General features: G+C 38.6%; 2 protein-coding genes across 2 annotated transcripts; one reads left to right on the top strand and one right to left on the bottom strand.

Annotated features, from left to right (window-relative positions):
• Positions 1-1,509: 1,509 nt before the first annotated feature.
• On the bottom strand, positions 1,510-6,818 carry LOC133733831 (protein TOC75-3, chloroplastic-like). Its single transcript, XM_062161474.1, has 7 exons — positions 5,543-6,818; positions 5,208-5,429; positions 5,007-5,120; positions 4,679-4,870; positions 4,322-4,570; positions 3,716-3,970; positions 1,510-1,967 (listed from the first exon to the last, which is right to left on the bottom strand). The coding sequence occupies exons 1-7, from the start codon at positions 6,692-6,694 to the stop codon at positions 1,728-1,730; spliced, it is 2,424 nt and encodes an 807-aa protein (XP_062017458.1). The 5' UTR covers positions 6,695-6,818; the 3' UTR covers positions 1,510-1,727.
• An 89-nt stretch (positions 6,819-6,907) lies between these two features.
• LOC133733833 (uncharacterized) lies at positions 6,908-8,376 on the top strand. Its single transcript, XM_062161475.1, has 2 exons — positions 6,908-7,254; positions 7,906-8,376. The coding sequence occupies exons 1-2, from the start codon at positions 6,975-6,977 to the stop codon at positions 8,106-8,108; spliced, it is 483 nt and encodes a 160-aa protein (XP_062017459.1). The 5' UTR covers positions 6,908-6,974; the 3' UTR covers positions 8,109-8,376.
• Positions 8,377-14,682: the final 6,306 nt, after the last annotated feature.

A 14,682-nucleotide genomic window follows, 5' to 3' on the forward strand; every position in this document is an offset into this window, starting at 1 on the left:
AGAAATAAAGCAACGTTTTTAAACGCCGTAAGTCACCACCAAAAACTCTCTCTCCTTAAAAAAAACACAAGGGAACTGAATAGCACGGGGGTAAAAAAAAAAAAAAAAAAAATTTACACATGTATCGTTTGTCCCAATTTCTTTGTCTCTCTCCTTGTCTCCCACTAGTGTATTGACACATGTACTACCACGTCACCACATTAACCAGCTACTTGACGGAGTTAAGCATTTGAGAAAATCTATTATTTTCTGATAATAATTAATTAAAATATAAACCAATATTGAAGAACAATCTGCACAGATCAGGACGAACACAGACCGAATCGAACTCAGATTAGATCCTACTTTCTTCTTTGAACGAACCCAGATCAAATCCTACTTTCTTAGTTGGAAAAGAAGGCAAGATCATTGACGAGCCGGAGGCGAAGACCATTCATTAATTAGATCTCCAAAGTGTGTGTTGATATAATGTCCAGCATGAACTTTAGTTTGGCTTTGTTAATACCCAAATCCGTGTTCTAACAGATGAAGAAGAACATCACCATTTATTTATTTTTTTGAAAAATGTTCGGTGCGGCTGCCCTCATCTTGATTAATGAAACTGCATGATACAAAGGGGGACCTAGAGCATGAATCCGAGATTACAATAAGCATTAAGAGAAGATCTTGAAATAATACCACGAGTCTCTACTAAAACCATGTATTCTAACATGCATCGATTAGCAAAGAGTACTCTACTGAATACTTCATTTGCTTGACATAACTGATGTGTTTGTTTGGATTTCATGGTCAGAGAAATTTTGATTGAGGATGATATGCATAGTGCTCCATGAGATGATTGGATTGGGGATTGTGAATTGGGAATTTGCATTTGGCAAATTCTTGCTAGTACAAAGATACTTAAAAGTTCTTTCTCTGAGAAATTAGGTTGCTAAGGAAGGAGAGCTTCGTGAACTAGATCTCCTGTCTTTGATCCCCGGAGGAAAGATGATGAGATCTCATCTGCGTTCGTCCTTAGAGGTGTTAATATTAATTTATATTTTAATTAAATATAATAAACACTTTAAATGTTTAATCTGTCAAGTAGCTGGTAAATGTGGTGACGTGGAAGGACATGTGTCAATATACTAGTGGGAGACATGGAGAGAGAGGATTTCAAGCCATTTTTATAATAAAAAACCAGAAGAAGTTAACATATGTCTGAGTGTGTATCACACACACCTTAAATATGAGCCTAGCACTCTCCTTCTAAGGTTTTGTTAATCTAGCTAGGTTGTTGACTTGATGGTAACTGAGAAATGTTAAAATCCTAGACATGTTCTGTTTGGCTAGGTTATAGACACATAGCTGCCCGCCTGCCTGTGAATAATATGTTCACTGTTCAAATGCATAGGAAAAATACACCCATAAACATTGTAAGATGATGCATAAACTATTCCCATAAATCATGCATGTATGTATCCATTGTGTTAAATATTTCACAAAGAATCGCATAATGCAGCTTAACCACGAAAAATGGAATAACCATGAAAATCTTAAATTTCTTTGCAATTGAATCTATACAAGCTTAGCATAAAGGTAGAGCAGAAACAGTAACTTCTATGCAGTGTGTGATGCTAAAATCATGTTCTCAATTCTCCCTCAGTTTGAATCATGTTCTCAATGGACTTATCTCAACAAAAAAAAAAAAAAAGATATATTAACAAAATTGAGAAACTAGTCCCATCTCAAAATCGGTCACCAAATCGGAAGAATGTTAAACCTGTGCCAGAGTTGTGATCCACAACATATTCCACTCTTACTGGACCTAACTTGACACCAACACCATATGATGACCCATGACCCACTCGCCTGTATACCTCTGTTGGGTTACCCTTGACATCCTTCGAACTTCCGAGATCATTGCCATGTTCTACAAATGCATATAGATTTTTTCCTTTAACCGGTATCCGTAGCTCAGCTGCAAGCTGCAGATAAACAATTGAGAAAAACAAATTAGCTATCTGTTTCCCTTCTTACAGTACAAATGCTAAAATCATTGCTTTAACTTTCATCTATGCATCACCTTGTCTATTTACATGTATTAGCAAAAGGAAATAATATACACCATCATTAGTTAATTACCACAATAATATTTTCAAGCTAGAGCAATCAGCATGGCAGTGGAGACATCAAGAGTAAATTTTAAACTTCTACTATCCCTTCTATCCCCCAAATATTGCTAGATGATGTCGGACCTTCCTGCAGTCTTGCATAACTAGATTTGGGCAAGCTCTTACATTCTTAATGTTATCAATACTAGAATTAATTTATTATTGTGTTTGCTAGGGATTTTCTTAGGGTTGTGTAATTTTTTTGGGGAAAAGAATAGGGTTTTCTATAAATTAGACCGTTGTGTAACGTTTCAGAGACAAATCTGAAGGACAGTAAGACATGCAAGCTCTCTTCAATTACCCTAGGTGTGGTTACTAGAATCTTTCATGGCTGTAACGCTAGTAGTTTCCAATTTTCTTTTAGTTTTCTCCTTTCATTCCTTACTTCCCTGTTGATCCTTATCTGCCAATAACCTAAAGCAATCAAAAGACAAGAATTCAGAAAACAATATTGCTGCTAGCACTGGTTTTTTTTTTTTTTTTTTTTTTTTTTTTTTTTTGAGAAATTGCTAACACTGGGTTTGAAACTATAGAGGAAACTGCAAGGAAGCAGACATTTGTGCCAACTAAAACCCTTAGTTGTGTACAACTAAAATGCAATTGCCCCAACTAACCCTTACTGTGAATCACGTTGGAAACCCTTAATCTAGCATGAGGCCCAACTTGGTGCAAAAATCATCAACAAAATTTTGGTGACAAAGGGAACCTTTGCTAGAAAGATTTGCAACAACACAATGTTTAGATACCTCAGCAGTCCGCACCAAATGACTTCATGCTTCCACACAAAAAACTTGAAACGATTTTTGAGTCAAATTTGCAAGTTTTAAATGCATCTCGTGTCAAATGGGATGTAGAAAAGGAACAACAAGCGACGGCAACTGAGAAACATGGATCAATCAAGTTGTCTAAGGGACTAAACACACTTGAACAGATAAACTCTGAGCTCAGTTTGCGAAAGGGGATCAATTGCATGCTTGTTCAATGGCACTGCAAACAAGCATGCCAATGATAAGTAATGAATTCTTCCAGTTATTCAAACCAGATAGTGATTTACCCCTCTTTGAAAAACAAGAGAGTGCACATCTTCAAGGAGCACCCCTCATCAACCGAAGTCACACAAATACCCAATGAACGAAGGCAAGAGACAGCACGGCATAGAGTGCAGCCAGTCTACTTAAGCTCATAGATCACAATAACTGAATTCAATAATAAGAACAATTTAGCTTCAGCGGATTTGACTAGATTAGATAAACCATCCCTGATTGTTTAGTCAGTCAAAGAGACAAAAGACAACACATACTCTGTTTTCACAAAAACGAAAGCAAACTGAAAGTTCTATGTTTAGAACTACAGTCAGTATTTTCTACAAGAATAACTGCCAACAAAGTCACTGTTGAAAATTGTAAATCAGTAAAGCTAAATGTAAAAACAACAGATGACAGACAATGAACCCACTTCAGTTTCTTCATCTATATGAGCAACTATTTCACATTATATTCACTTAACTAATGAAATAGGGAATGAGCGAATAAACAAAGGATTGTGGCTAAAGTAGCTCCTACCTCGAGGATATGTCTAGCGGCGCCTATCTCACCCATGTTGTAACCTCTCACAGAATATGGACCCCCAAGGGTAAATGCATCATAACTTGGAAGGTCTCCAACACAGCCACCATAGTGACCATGAAGTACAAGAACAGGTGGTGGTGGTTTGCCAGCACCTTCCTCCACTTCCTTCAGCTGGAAAAATCTTGTTAATGATAACTGGTGGCGGTTGAAGAATGGAAACTTGCTGCCAATGCCAAGGCCTTGGTCAACCTGCAATTTGTACAAACAGTATTAGCCTTAGCCCAGGAAATAAGCAAGTAACATCTACAATTTCAAAGGAATAATCCTATAACCTCATACTATTGAAAATTCAAACGGATAACTAAAAGTGCAAATCATAATTCTCCGAAATACTGTCAAGGTAGAATTTGGTGTGCTTATTTAATCGTACAAAGATGAGCAAGTGGCCATTTCTCAAACGGAAAACCATAAGTTCCTGAAACTGATAACTCGCGAAGACTTGAAAAGAATGTGCAGAATGGCTTCAAATTTGAAATACTATTATTTATTTCCCAACTGCAGTAAAAATGAACAAGATATACAGTAAAGAAAATGAGGTACCTGAAACACATTCCTCTCACCAACTAAGGTTCCATTCACAAACTTGGTGTTGTCATGTGTGATATTTGACTGTAAAAATGCCACATGGTCAATGCCAGTACCGCTGAGAGTTGTTGGAGGTCCATCTTCACTGACACCTCCACTGGGCAGCACTCTTTGGCCATTTGAACATATATGATTTTGTTCATCACGTGTGGTTATCTCTTCCATCACAAGACCATAAGTGAATTTGCTCTGACGGCTCAAATTCTGGTAGACGCAGGCAATCAGGTTATATAATATGAGATCGATGCACCTCTGTTTTTTTAATCATAAGATACTAGATACTTTGAACACGAAAAAGATGATGAGAAGCACCTCTGTTATATTAGCCTTCATGCCAGCTCGATCAACCCATACTGGGGGAACTTCATCATCCCCTGGCCCACCAGTGAAGACTGGACTCAATTTTCGACCATTAAAGCAGCTTACCCGGAGAGTGCGATCGCAGGGATTGTCCAGACCATCCAGATATGGATGGATGTACTCAAGCTTAAATTCAAGATCATCCTGAGATAAGATGACCAGAAACAAGAAATGACACAAAAATTCATGTCAATATATTGAATCATCAATAGAATAGACTCAAGTATGGCCATGGAAGGCACATAAATGATCAAGATAAGAAGCTAGGAATAGAGATTACCTGAAGCTGTGGGTTGTAAAGGTTGCTACTGCTTACTGAACCAATAAGAGACCTATTCAATCCGTTGATATTCCGATGTTGAAATGTAACAGTTCCACCGGGTAGCAGTGAAGCCTAAACAGTTGATACACAAATGCAATACAGAACGGTCAAAATCACCATATATGAATTGACAGAGTAATGAAATTATTTCACACTTACCAAAGTGGGATAGCCTCCATGTCCACGAACAATGTTCCATTCCGTGCTTACTTCAGCAGTCTTGTGCTCTTGTTCTTTAAGATTTATTTCAACAACTATCCCTCCTTCATTCTTCTCGTCCGGTACTGGATTCACTTCAATGTTTGAAAACAATCCCAGGGAGGTTAAGTTCCTCAGAGCTTGTTTCCCGGCTTCTATGTTAAACGCATTACCTGGTCGAAGCTGTAAAAACCATGTCGAACATTCACCACAAAAACTCAACCAATCAAAGTCGTAAACATTACATTCAACAAAATGCTTGTGAGGCAAGTAATTAAACAAGACATAAGAGTTACCTGTTTGGGCAATTCTCTCTTGACCACAAGACTCTGAGTCTTCCCCTCTACAACATTGCCAAGCTTATCCCGGAACTGAATAACCAGCCGAGTAATATCGCCCTCCACCACCTCACACACAACCTCCTTTGTATTCAAATTCCCAAAGTTGACAACATTGGCACACAGATACCCCTCATCTTGGTACCACTTGAGAACCCGGGCCTGAATCTTGTGCAACACCCTAGCACTCACCTTCCCATGTTCTCTCACCATCTGCAACACCTCCCTCTGCACCGGAGCCGGCAGCAAACACGGCCTGCCCCTCTCCATCCTCCTCTTGTAATCCCTCTCCTGGTTCCTGAAATACTGGAGCTTCTCCCTCTCGGTCATGTCCGGGTCCATCTCAATGGGCTTGGGCTGCGCCATCAGGCCCACGTTAATGCACCGGAACCTCTCCGCCTCCTGCCACGTGCTCTCCGTGAACGAGACGGTGACGGCGAGGGTGCCGTCCGGCTTGGTCTTGCCTTCGAAGTCGACCTTCTCGAACATTCCGCAATTGGCCAGGGATTGGAGCTCGTTCTCGAGCTCGGCCTTGGTGTAGACGCCGCCGGGCCTGAGGGACAGCATGTCGGAGATGGAGTCGTCGCCGCCGACGGTGCTCCACCGCTTCCGGTCGAAGAACAAGACCTCCGAGACCTTGTACTTCTTGAAGCCGCTGAGCCTGCTGAGCTGGACCACAATGTCGGCCGGCAAGCCGTGAGAGTCCCACGACTCGTTCGGCTCGTCTGCTTTCGCCGCATGCAGGCGAAACAGCCTCCTCCAAAACCCTCCTCCTCCGCCGCCGCCGCCGCCATTGGAACCATGACCTCCTCCGCCGATGAAGGCGGGGAAATTGGTTAGGTTTAGGATGAGGGTGACGGCGGTGGCGCCGGCGCCGGCGAATGTTTTGGCGAGGCTTTTGAGGAGGTGGTTGCAAGAGGAGGGTTTAGGGTTTAGAGAAAGGGGCGAGGAGGACACGCGGCATTTGGTGATTGGACGGCGGCGCGTGCGCGTGCTGTTGTTGGCGTTGGCGGTGGCGGTGGATAAAGAAGCTAATTTGCGATCAGCGGAGGAGGGAGGGAGGAGAGCGATGGTGGTGGGGGTATAGATACTGGTGGACGCTGCGAACATTGTGAAAAGCTCAAGGGCATAATTGGAAAAAGGTGATCACAGTACGTCACCGGCACTACTTTTGGATTTGTACGGACGGACGGCTCGGTGGTGGCGCCGTGGCGGGGTTTAATATATATATAGTATTCACAGCACGAAACTCACAAGAGTCCAAGAGTCGGTGGTCAAAAGTCAAAACGCAGGGTCGTTTTTAAGTATAAAGAAGAAGATAATAGCGTGTTTGTGTTTTGAGTGTGGCTGTGGTGGTTCCATTTATCCATATCTGATTCTTCCTTCTCAAATGCTTCCTCCTCTCTCACTTCACAGTGAATTATCTCTCACGAACAAGCTAATTGTAGTGCCTGCATGGCATGGTGTTTGCAACACCAACAAGGGGAAGCCATGGTCATATTGTTCATCATCATCTAATAGAACAAGTGTTGTTGTTCGTGCATTGAAGGAAGAGTCGCAGCAGTTTGAAGTAGACCCAGAGAAGGCCAGAGAGGCCCTTAGAAATCTTGATCAGCAGTTTCAATCTCGCTCCCAGAAACAAGTCCGCTCGAGACCCAAGAAAGAACCTGGTACGTACTCTCTCTCTCTCTTTCACATGCTTGGATTAGATTTTGATGCAAATTCTGTCTCTGAGACTCTTCTTGTTGCTCTGCCCCTATATTATTTTGTTGCCATTAGCTAGGTTTGAGTTTCGAAACATGTTCATACTAGACAATCTTAGAATCATGACTGTATGGTGATTGATGAACCAGCTTTGTTAGAAATTTGTAGCTTTTTGGCCCTTCATGGTCATAAGTTTGAAATTAATATAGAATGTGTATATTGGGTTATTTAAACCAATGGCCTTTATCAGTTACATTAGTACAACAACACCGGTTGATTTCTTGGTGAACTGTCTTAAGACTGAGTGGTTCTAATGCTATCTTGTTCTTAAACCATTAGTTGTTGAATGTGGAATGTTAGGTTAGACTGATCATCACATTGGCTTGTACCTCATAATCGCTTTCAGGATTTAAATAAACCATAGATTGATATCAGTTTGCAGTACAGACCGTAGCACCTGAAGCAAATGATTTTGATGTATCTTGTTAATATTTGAATGAACTATGAAGTAGTATTTACAGTTTCATAGGTCTGTATTATTAGCCAATTAATGGCAATGAAACTAATGGATATGGTATGTGAGATCATTGACAAGATCTTTCTTCAACCAACTGCAGCTCCCTCTGTGAATTTTACAAGAAATCAAACAAAAGAAGCAGCTGAGGAATTTTCAGGATCTTTTTTCACATACACGGCTGTTGCTCTCATTGCTTTCACAATTTTCTATAATGTGTTCTTTTACACTGTTATAAAGCCATCTGTAGATGGATTTTCAGAGGACGCACCAACCAAAAATGTTGTAAGCGAAATCCCAAAGTAGCAGTTCTGAGCTCTGCTAAATGAATGGTCAACGCTACTGATGAGGTAACCCTTTCCGGTGAAGCTTTTAAACAAGTTCTGTTAAGAGTTTCTCTGAGAATCCACACAGAAGATACAGAAGAGTTAATGTAATCATGTTAATACTGTGAAGTTGCAAAAATAATTAGAGAAGGAAAGAAGCCTAAAACCAATCTCCTCTGTTGTTCTGATACCATTTGGTAAAACCCTGGCAATGGAACTTGCTCAATATTACTGTTGGCATTTAGATATATGAAATTCATTCATTATATATGTTGCATGTTATGATGATTTTGCTCACCATGACTTTTCAACTCTATATCTTGATATTGACTCACGGAAGCAACTACTGACTGAACTATAATTTGTATAAACAACATTTCTGGGAAAAAAAAAAAAGGTTCTCTTCCTTTTCTGTGTTTTTTTCATCCTTAAAAGAGGCAGCGACGAGTTTGTAAACCTTTGGTTACTATCTCATTTTTTTCTTCGAGTATTAGTCATGTACTTATACAACCAGATAACACATCCAGGATTAGCAGAAAAACCTGAATCAGTACAGATCTTTTTATTTTTAGGGGTGAGAAACACCATTTTTTAACTGAGAGGGTGGACGCACAAATTCTTGAAGTGTTTTCTTCTTCCTCTTGAAATCTTCACCCTGTATAGTGTATACCATCGGTGCGATTATTAATCCCTCATGTGCACCAAACGGCTTCAGAATACATCAGATCAGATGCAGCACTGTTGATCACTCATAAGAACCAATGCTTAAAACCCACCAATAACAATTTTTCTTAGACTTTCGGGGAATCCCAACATTATCCTAAAAGTAATTAAATATATTCATCATTTCCACTACTGATTAACCAGTCTGCAAAATATAAAGCATAAATTGCAGTAGAATGAAATGTAAATGCATGCTATCTCGTGATCTAATAAGCAATTGGCAGTAAGTAGAAAAATGAAAATTATACTATGCAAACTGTGAAAATTCCTATGTCCATTTGTGACAGCCTTGATAAGTTGAATAGAGATTTTTTATGGGCGGTTTATGATGGTAAGAAGAAAACTCACCTTGCTAATTGGGAGTTAGTTTGCAGACCTAAAGAGTTTGGTGGCCTAGGAATTAAATGCACTAAGGATATGAATCAGTCTATGCTTGCTAAGATTGGGTGGAGAATGTTCCAAGGTGATAAGGGTCTGTGGAGTGATGTACTCCATCATAAATATGTCAAGCAGGTCTCTTTTCTCCATCCTCAGTATTCTTGTCCTACTAGGTGTTCTAGCACATGGCGAGGGGTATTATTTGGCTCCAAATTATTGCAGAAAGGTCTAATATGGAGAATTGGTGATGGAAACTCAGTTAATTTTTGGACTGATACATGGTTTCATGGAAAACCCTTAATTCTTACTTCTGCTCCTTCTAGTCACACTAATTTGCAAGCAAAAGTCAAGGATTTCTTGAATGAGCATGGCTGGAACATGGATTTATTAAGATCGGTGCCTCCTGATGATCTGATTAGCCAAATTGTGAAGATCCCTGCTGGGTTTGCTGGTTGTGGTTCTGATAACTTCATATGGTTCGACCGGTAAGTTTTCAGTTAAATCTGCATATCTTACTTTACTTCAAGATGAGAATTATACTCCCTTTAATTAGGCTTTTATTTGAAAAATGGCTATTCCACCTAAGCTCATGAAAACGTTTTTCTGGCTTATACGTCATAAAAAAATTGCTAACTAATGTAGAAAGAGTCAAACGAAGCATGTCCACTGATTCTTCTTGCCCTCTTTGCCGTAACACTCCTGAAACTATTATTCACTTGTTAAGAGATTGCCCTCATGCTTTCTCTATATGGAAGAAGATCATTTGTTTGGACACAATTACTAGAGCTATGCATCTGCATCTGGATTGGAAGAGCTGGTTGGCAGCCAATATTCAATGCAAGTGGACTTGTTATGAAGAATTAAATTGGTGTATTGTCTTTGCTTTCGCTTGCTGGTATATCTGGACGTGGAGGAATAAGATTATATTTGATGATGAGTTTCATTATCCAATTAATCCCAGGAATCTGATCATTGATGCTACTAAGGAGTGGAGCTCAACCACCTCAAAGAATTTAATTCCTAATCAAAAGACTATTGTTATGTTGCATTGGCTCATGCCTCCTCTGAATTGGTGCAAGCTGAATATTGATGGCACAAGAGAGCGAAGTGGAAAGATTGGTGCTGGTGGGGTTCTCAAGGATTCTTCTGGGTTCACTGCTAATCTAGGCTGTGGCAGTGTTATTCAAGCTCAGGCCTGGGGTTTGTTATTGGGGCTTAGAATGTCTGTTACTGCTAATTGCCAGAAGGTCATTATTGAAAGTGATTCTGAAATCCTTGTCACTTTATAGTGAATCAAGAAGTGGATGAACTGCATCCTTTGAAATTCATTATTAATAGTTGTCATTACTTAGTGCAAAAGTTTGTGAGCTGTGAAGTGAAGCATGTTTTCCGGGAAATTAACATGGTTGCTGACATGCTACCCAAGGTGTAGCCTTCATGGAGCAACCTCCTTCTTGATGATTTGTGTGATAAATCCTAAGTTTAGCACCGTAGTTTCTCATATGTAATTTTTCTCTCTTTTGCACTACTACAATAAGTTAATCAGACGACGGGTATTTGTAGTTGTGTGATGACCAGCCTTACTGTGGTCTAAACGAGTGTTGTGTGATTGAAAAATCAGACAACGGTGATTTCACCGTTGTGTGACAATACTTTGCTCAACAGAATATCTGTTTCCGTTGTGTGAATTCTGCGCAGGCATGTGCCTAGCATGGCATGCACGGGGATGTGTCGGTACATTCAGACAACAGAAGAAGGAATTCACCGTTGTGTGAGATTCATAACACACAACAGATATAACTCATTATTTGTTGTCTGAGGTTCATAACACACAACAGATATTACTCATCCTTTGTTGTCTGATATTAATAACACACAACTGAAGTGAAATTATCTCCCTTGTCTGTTGATTACTCAGACAACAGATATGATTTCATTTTTGTTGTGTGTTATGAATCTCACACAACAGAACTTTGTTTTCTTTTGTTGTTGGTTGTTAGTTCACACAACTACTCTATTTGGTTAGCTGTGGTGTGAATATTGTAATCAAATTGGGTAGTAATTACCACAAAAACAATACTCTAATTCATATCATTCCATTACCATTTTTCAAACATCCATACATTCAAGTAACTAGATAATGTACCAAACAAGAAATCATTCCTAACTGCGTACACTTGAATCAAAAGCTGATATAAAATTATTCCTAGATATCATTCCAACTGCTGTTCCACTGACAACTACTTGGCGACCTGATCTGCAACTGCTTTGATGAGCCCCTCAATATCAGCATCTTCATTTTTTGCATCATTTTCTGCTATAAGATGCCAAAATGACATGGAATAAGCCATTTTGATACATCAAACAAACTTCAATTGATTCACCATATACAATTTTATAAGCATTGCAATAAATTTCAATTGATTCACTGTATTCTTGTTACAAAATTGAAATCACGAATCAAGACATGAACAAAAGTGAGGAAACCAGGAAGCAATTTTGGGTACCTTCCATCCATGCCAATGATCATGATGGTATTCTTCCGCTTGCCAAAGGCAACAATATGTTGCAGACCTTCCTGCAAGTGAAATTTGGCCACTGACCATTCTGAGCTGAAATACTTTGGCAGCACACTTGCAAAAGATGAAACCCAGAAAATGGCAGATCAATAAAACATGTAATGAGGTCTTGAGAGTTGGTAGAAGAGGCAGACTAGATAACTATCAGATTAACCAAAAACTTAGAATTGCAATCAGTCAATTTGTCAACTATACCCTAACCAATCAGAAAAGTGGGAAATATTGATGTAAAGCAATGTAAAGGGAAAGTGCCATCATGAGATTGTTTATTGATATTGCACAATAAAGATTATGTAAATTTGGCAACATATATAATCTGCTGCTGAACATTTAAAGATTAATGACGCATGTAAAAACGTGACATTAACTGCAGCTTATTAACAAAATGCCAAAAATCCACTAGCTATAAGCTCCAAGGAGTAATTTTACATAAGAGTATTTATAAGAGTTCCTATCACATACATAGGCCAATAGACTCCAACAAGTTTCATTCATTCTGTCACTAAGGAAATGACAATCATATGCATATACTAATGAGCCTTTAATATTTTAAACAGACCATTAGTGACTCCATCAACCATAAGCTAGCTGTAAAACTATAACACCTAGTGAGGGGAGATCAATAATATATCTTTATCCAGAACTTAACATAGATTATTTACCAAACATCAGTTTAATTTACATGTCGAAGACAACATCACTTGTAAATGTTGTCTAGTTTGATATCCCTGCAACAAGCCAAGATTCAAATAGTTATTTCAATAATTTGAGATTCAAACTCTAGAGTCCAAGGAATAAAAAAAAAAAAAAAAAAAAAAAAACAGGTGAAATACACTGATAAATAGAAATCAAATACAAAATTTTAAGGGCCACAAAGGAAAGGAGAAGAGGGGAGGGGGGTTAGTTCACAGCTTTATGAAAGGTCAAACTAACTCTCCTATAAGAGCTGTTGCTGCTCCTCAAAGTGAATGCATCACTATGTATCCAGTTGCTTAAAATTAAATATATTTGGCTAGTAAATATATTGCTTAACAGTAAAAACATGTGAGCATGGAGACTTTGGCTAGTAATCTCAGGTTTAACTACTCATACCAATCCAATAGGACAACAACACAAGGGCATCAATTAAACTTATAGTTTTACCCAACATTAGCAACTAGAACAATTTCACTACCCAACTAATAGACTAAACTACTAAACTTCAAGAGAATAAGAGCCTGATATTTAGCAGTCTTTCATATATATCACACATCCAATACCAGAAGGGAAGGCACACAACAAAAAAAAAAAACAATCTATAACCCTATTTCAACAGCATGTCTAGGTCCATGTTTCATGACAAAAGAAGCACAACAGAATCATATACACATGAAGAGACAAAAATACATACCGAAGTAGATATTGTCTTGATCCCTTAAGTTGCATGGATAAGACATCTGTATATCACTATCTTGACCAGCAGTTTTCATTTTATTCCTCTGCACCTTGGACTTCAAGAATGCTGAAATAACAAGATTGAAAAGTAATTAGCCATTTGAAATAATACTACTAAGACAATTCTCGACAGCATTCTGAGGAGCTACTAAGACAAACAGGTCATTAGTCTCATCTACATATTTGGCACCTGCACTTGCAAAAAAAGAAGTTAAGGCCATGGCATACAATCATTTATTAGAGAGCTGAATGATGAACTCAACAGGAACACAAACACAAACACAACACTAAAAGAATGAAATCCTTGAAATCAAATAGGAACACAAAATGTCTATATACCACCTCACGAGATGCCACAATCCATTACCTAAAGAAATTTCTCTGAGTTGAAAAGGAACATCTCCAACAGAAAATTACCATTTGATATACCAGTTGCATAGCTTCTTGACCTAGGAGATATCTGCACATATAGCAACATGTCAGGAATTGACATAAGCTGGACATGCACTTCCAACAAAACAGAGGAAGGAAAACAAACGAGCTCACGCATTAAGATATTATCTTACGTGTAGTTTCTATGCACACATATTGTAATGGACAAAGAAGAAGCTTGATGTAAACCCAATAGAAAAAACATACCACTTTAATCCTTGAGCTACAGATTCAAACTTATTTAAGATCCAAATAAGCCTATAGAAGCCCATATAAGTTTTAAATGGCAGCACAAGGCCTTAAGACTTATTTCAGATTCAAAGAAGCTCAGACCAAGCAAAAAAAGAAACTAAGGAGTTGCTTCTTCAGTCCAGACCATACTCGAGAGACAAGAACAACAAATAAAAGTACTTGAAATTTAAAAAGCATCTCAGAAGTTGATTACTAGGTTGTTCGGACTCACATTCTTTATCCCATATCTGCAAAGGTTTGCCCCTAATTATCCAGAAAAATGCACAGCTTAAGCATCAAAATTACAACAAGTATGATAAACGAAAACTAAAAACACAAGAGCGAAAGACGATGAGGCATACCCAAGGATGCATAGAATGGAGAGAAACCCAGATTGGAATGTGTTCTTGAACATATTTAACTTGCTTCTAAGTCAAGCTGCAATCAAAGCCATTTACACAATGAGCCATTTGAATGATAGAAAAAGGGTAAATAAAACTACAGTAACAAGGTAATAGTTGGATCTAATATCCAGTCCATCTCATTAGAAACAAAAAAGGAAAAGAAAACAAACAAACAAAACCACAAAAGGTGTCAAGAAACTGCCTTTGGGGTAAATTTCTGCCAACCTAGTCAACTATGGACAACGAAAAGCACTAGACTCCTTTTGCTAGATAGCACATTCTATGTAAATTCATGTAAAACTATAATATAGTTTAAAGATAGAACTCTCACACAAATTTTAATGGCCCATATCATTAATACTCTTATATAGTT

Source organism: Rosa rugosa, chromosome 2 (genome assembly GCF_958449725.1).
Source record: "Rosa rugosa chromosome 2, drRosRugo1.1, whole genome shotgun sequence".
In the NCBI taxonomy this organism is placed as follows: domain Eukaryota; kingdom Viridiplantae; phylum Streptophyta; class Magnoliopsida; order Rosales; family Rosaceae; genus Rosa; species Rosa rugosa.

Bases quoted from the DNA above. Each gene is read 5' to 3' on its own strand.
- LOC133733833 (XM_062161475.1), top strand. From the start codon at position 6,975: ATGCTTCCTCCTCTCTCACTTCACAGTGAATTATCTCTCACGAACAAG. The intron at 7,255-7,905 runs GTACGTACTCTC...AACCAACTGCAG, and splicing joins GAGACCCAAGAAAGAACCTG to CTCCCTCTGTGAATTTTACA.
- LOC133733831 (XM_062161474.1), bottom strand. From the start codon at position 6,694: ATGTTCGCAGCGTCCACCAGTATCTATACCCCCACCACCATCGCTCTC. The intron at 5,121-5,207 runs GTAAGTGTGAAA...TCAACTGTTTAG, and splicing joins ATGGAGGCTATCCCACTTTG to GCTTCACTGCTACCCGGTGG. The intron at 1,968-3,715 runs GTAGGAGCTACT...GTTTATCTGCAG, and splicing joins CCGCTAGACATATCCTCGAG to CTTGCAGCTGAGCTACGGAT.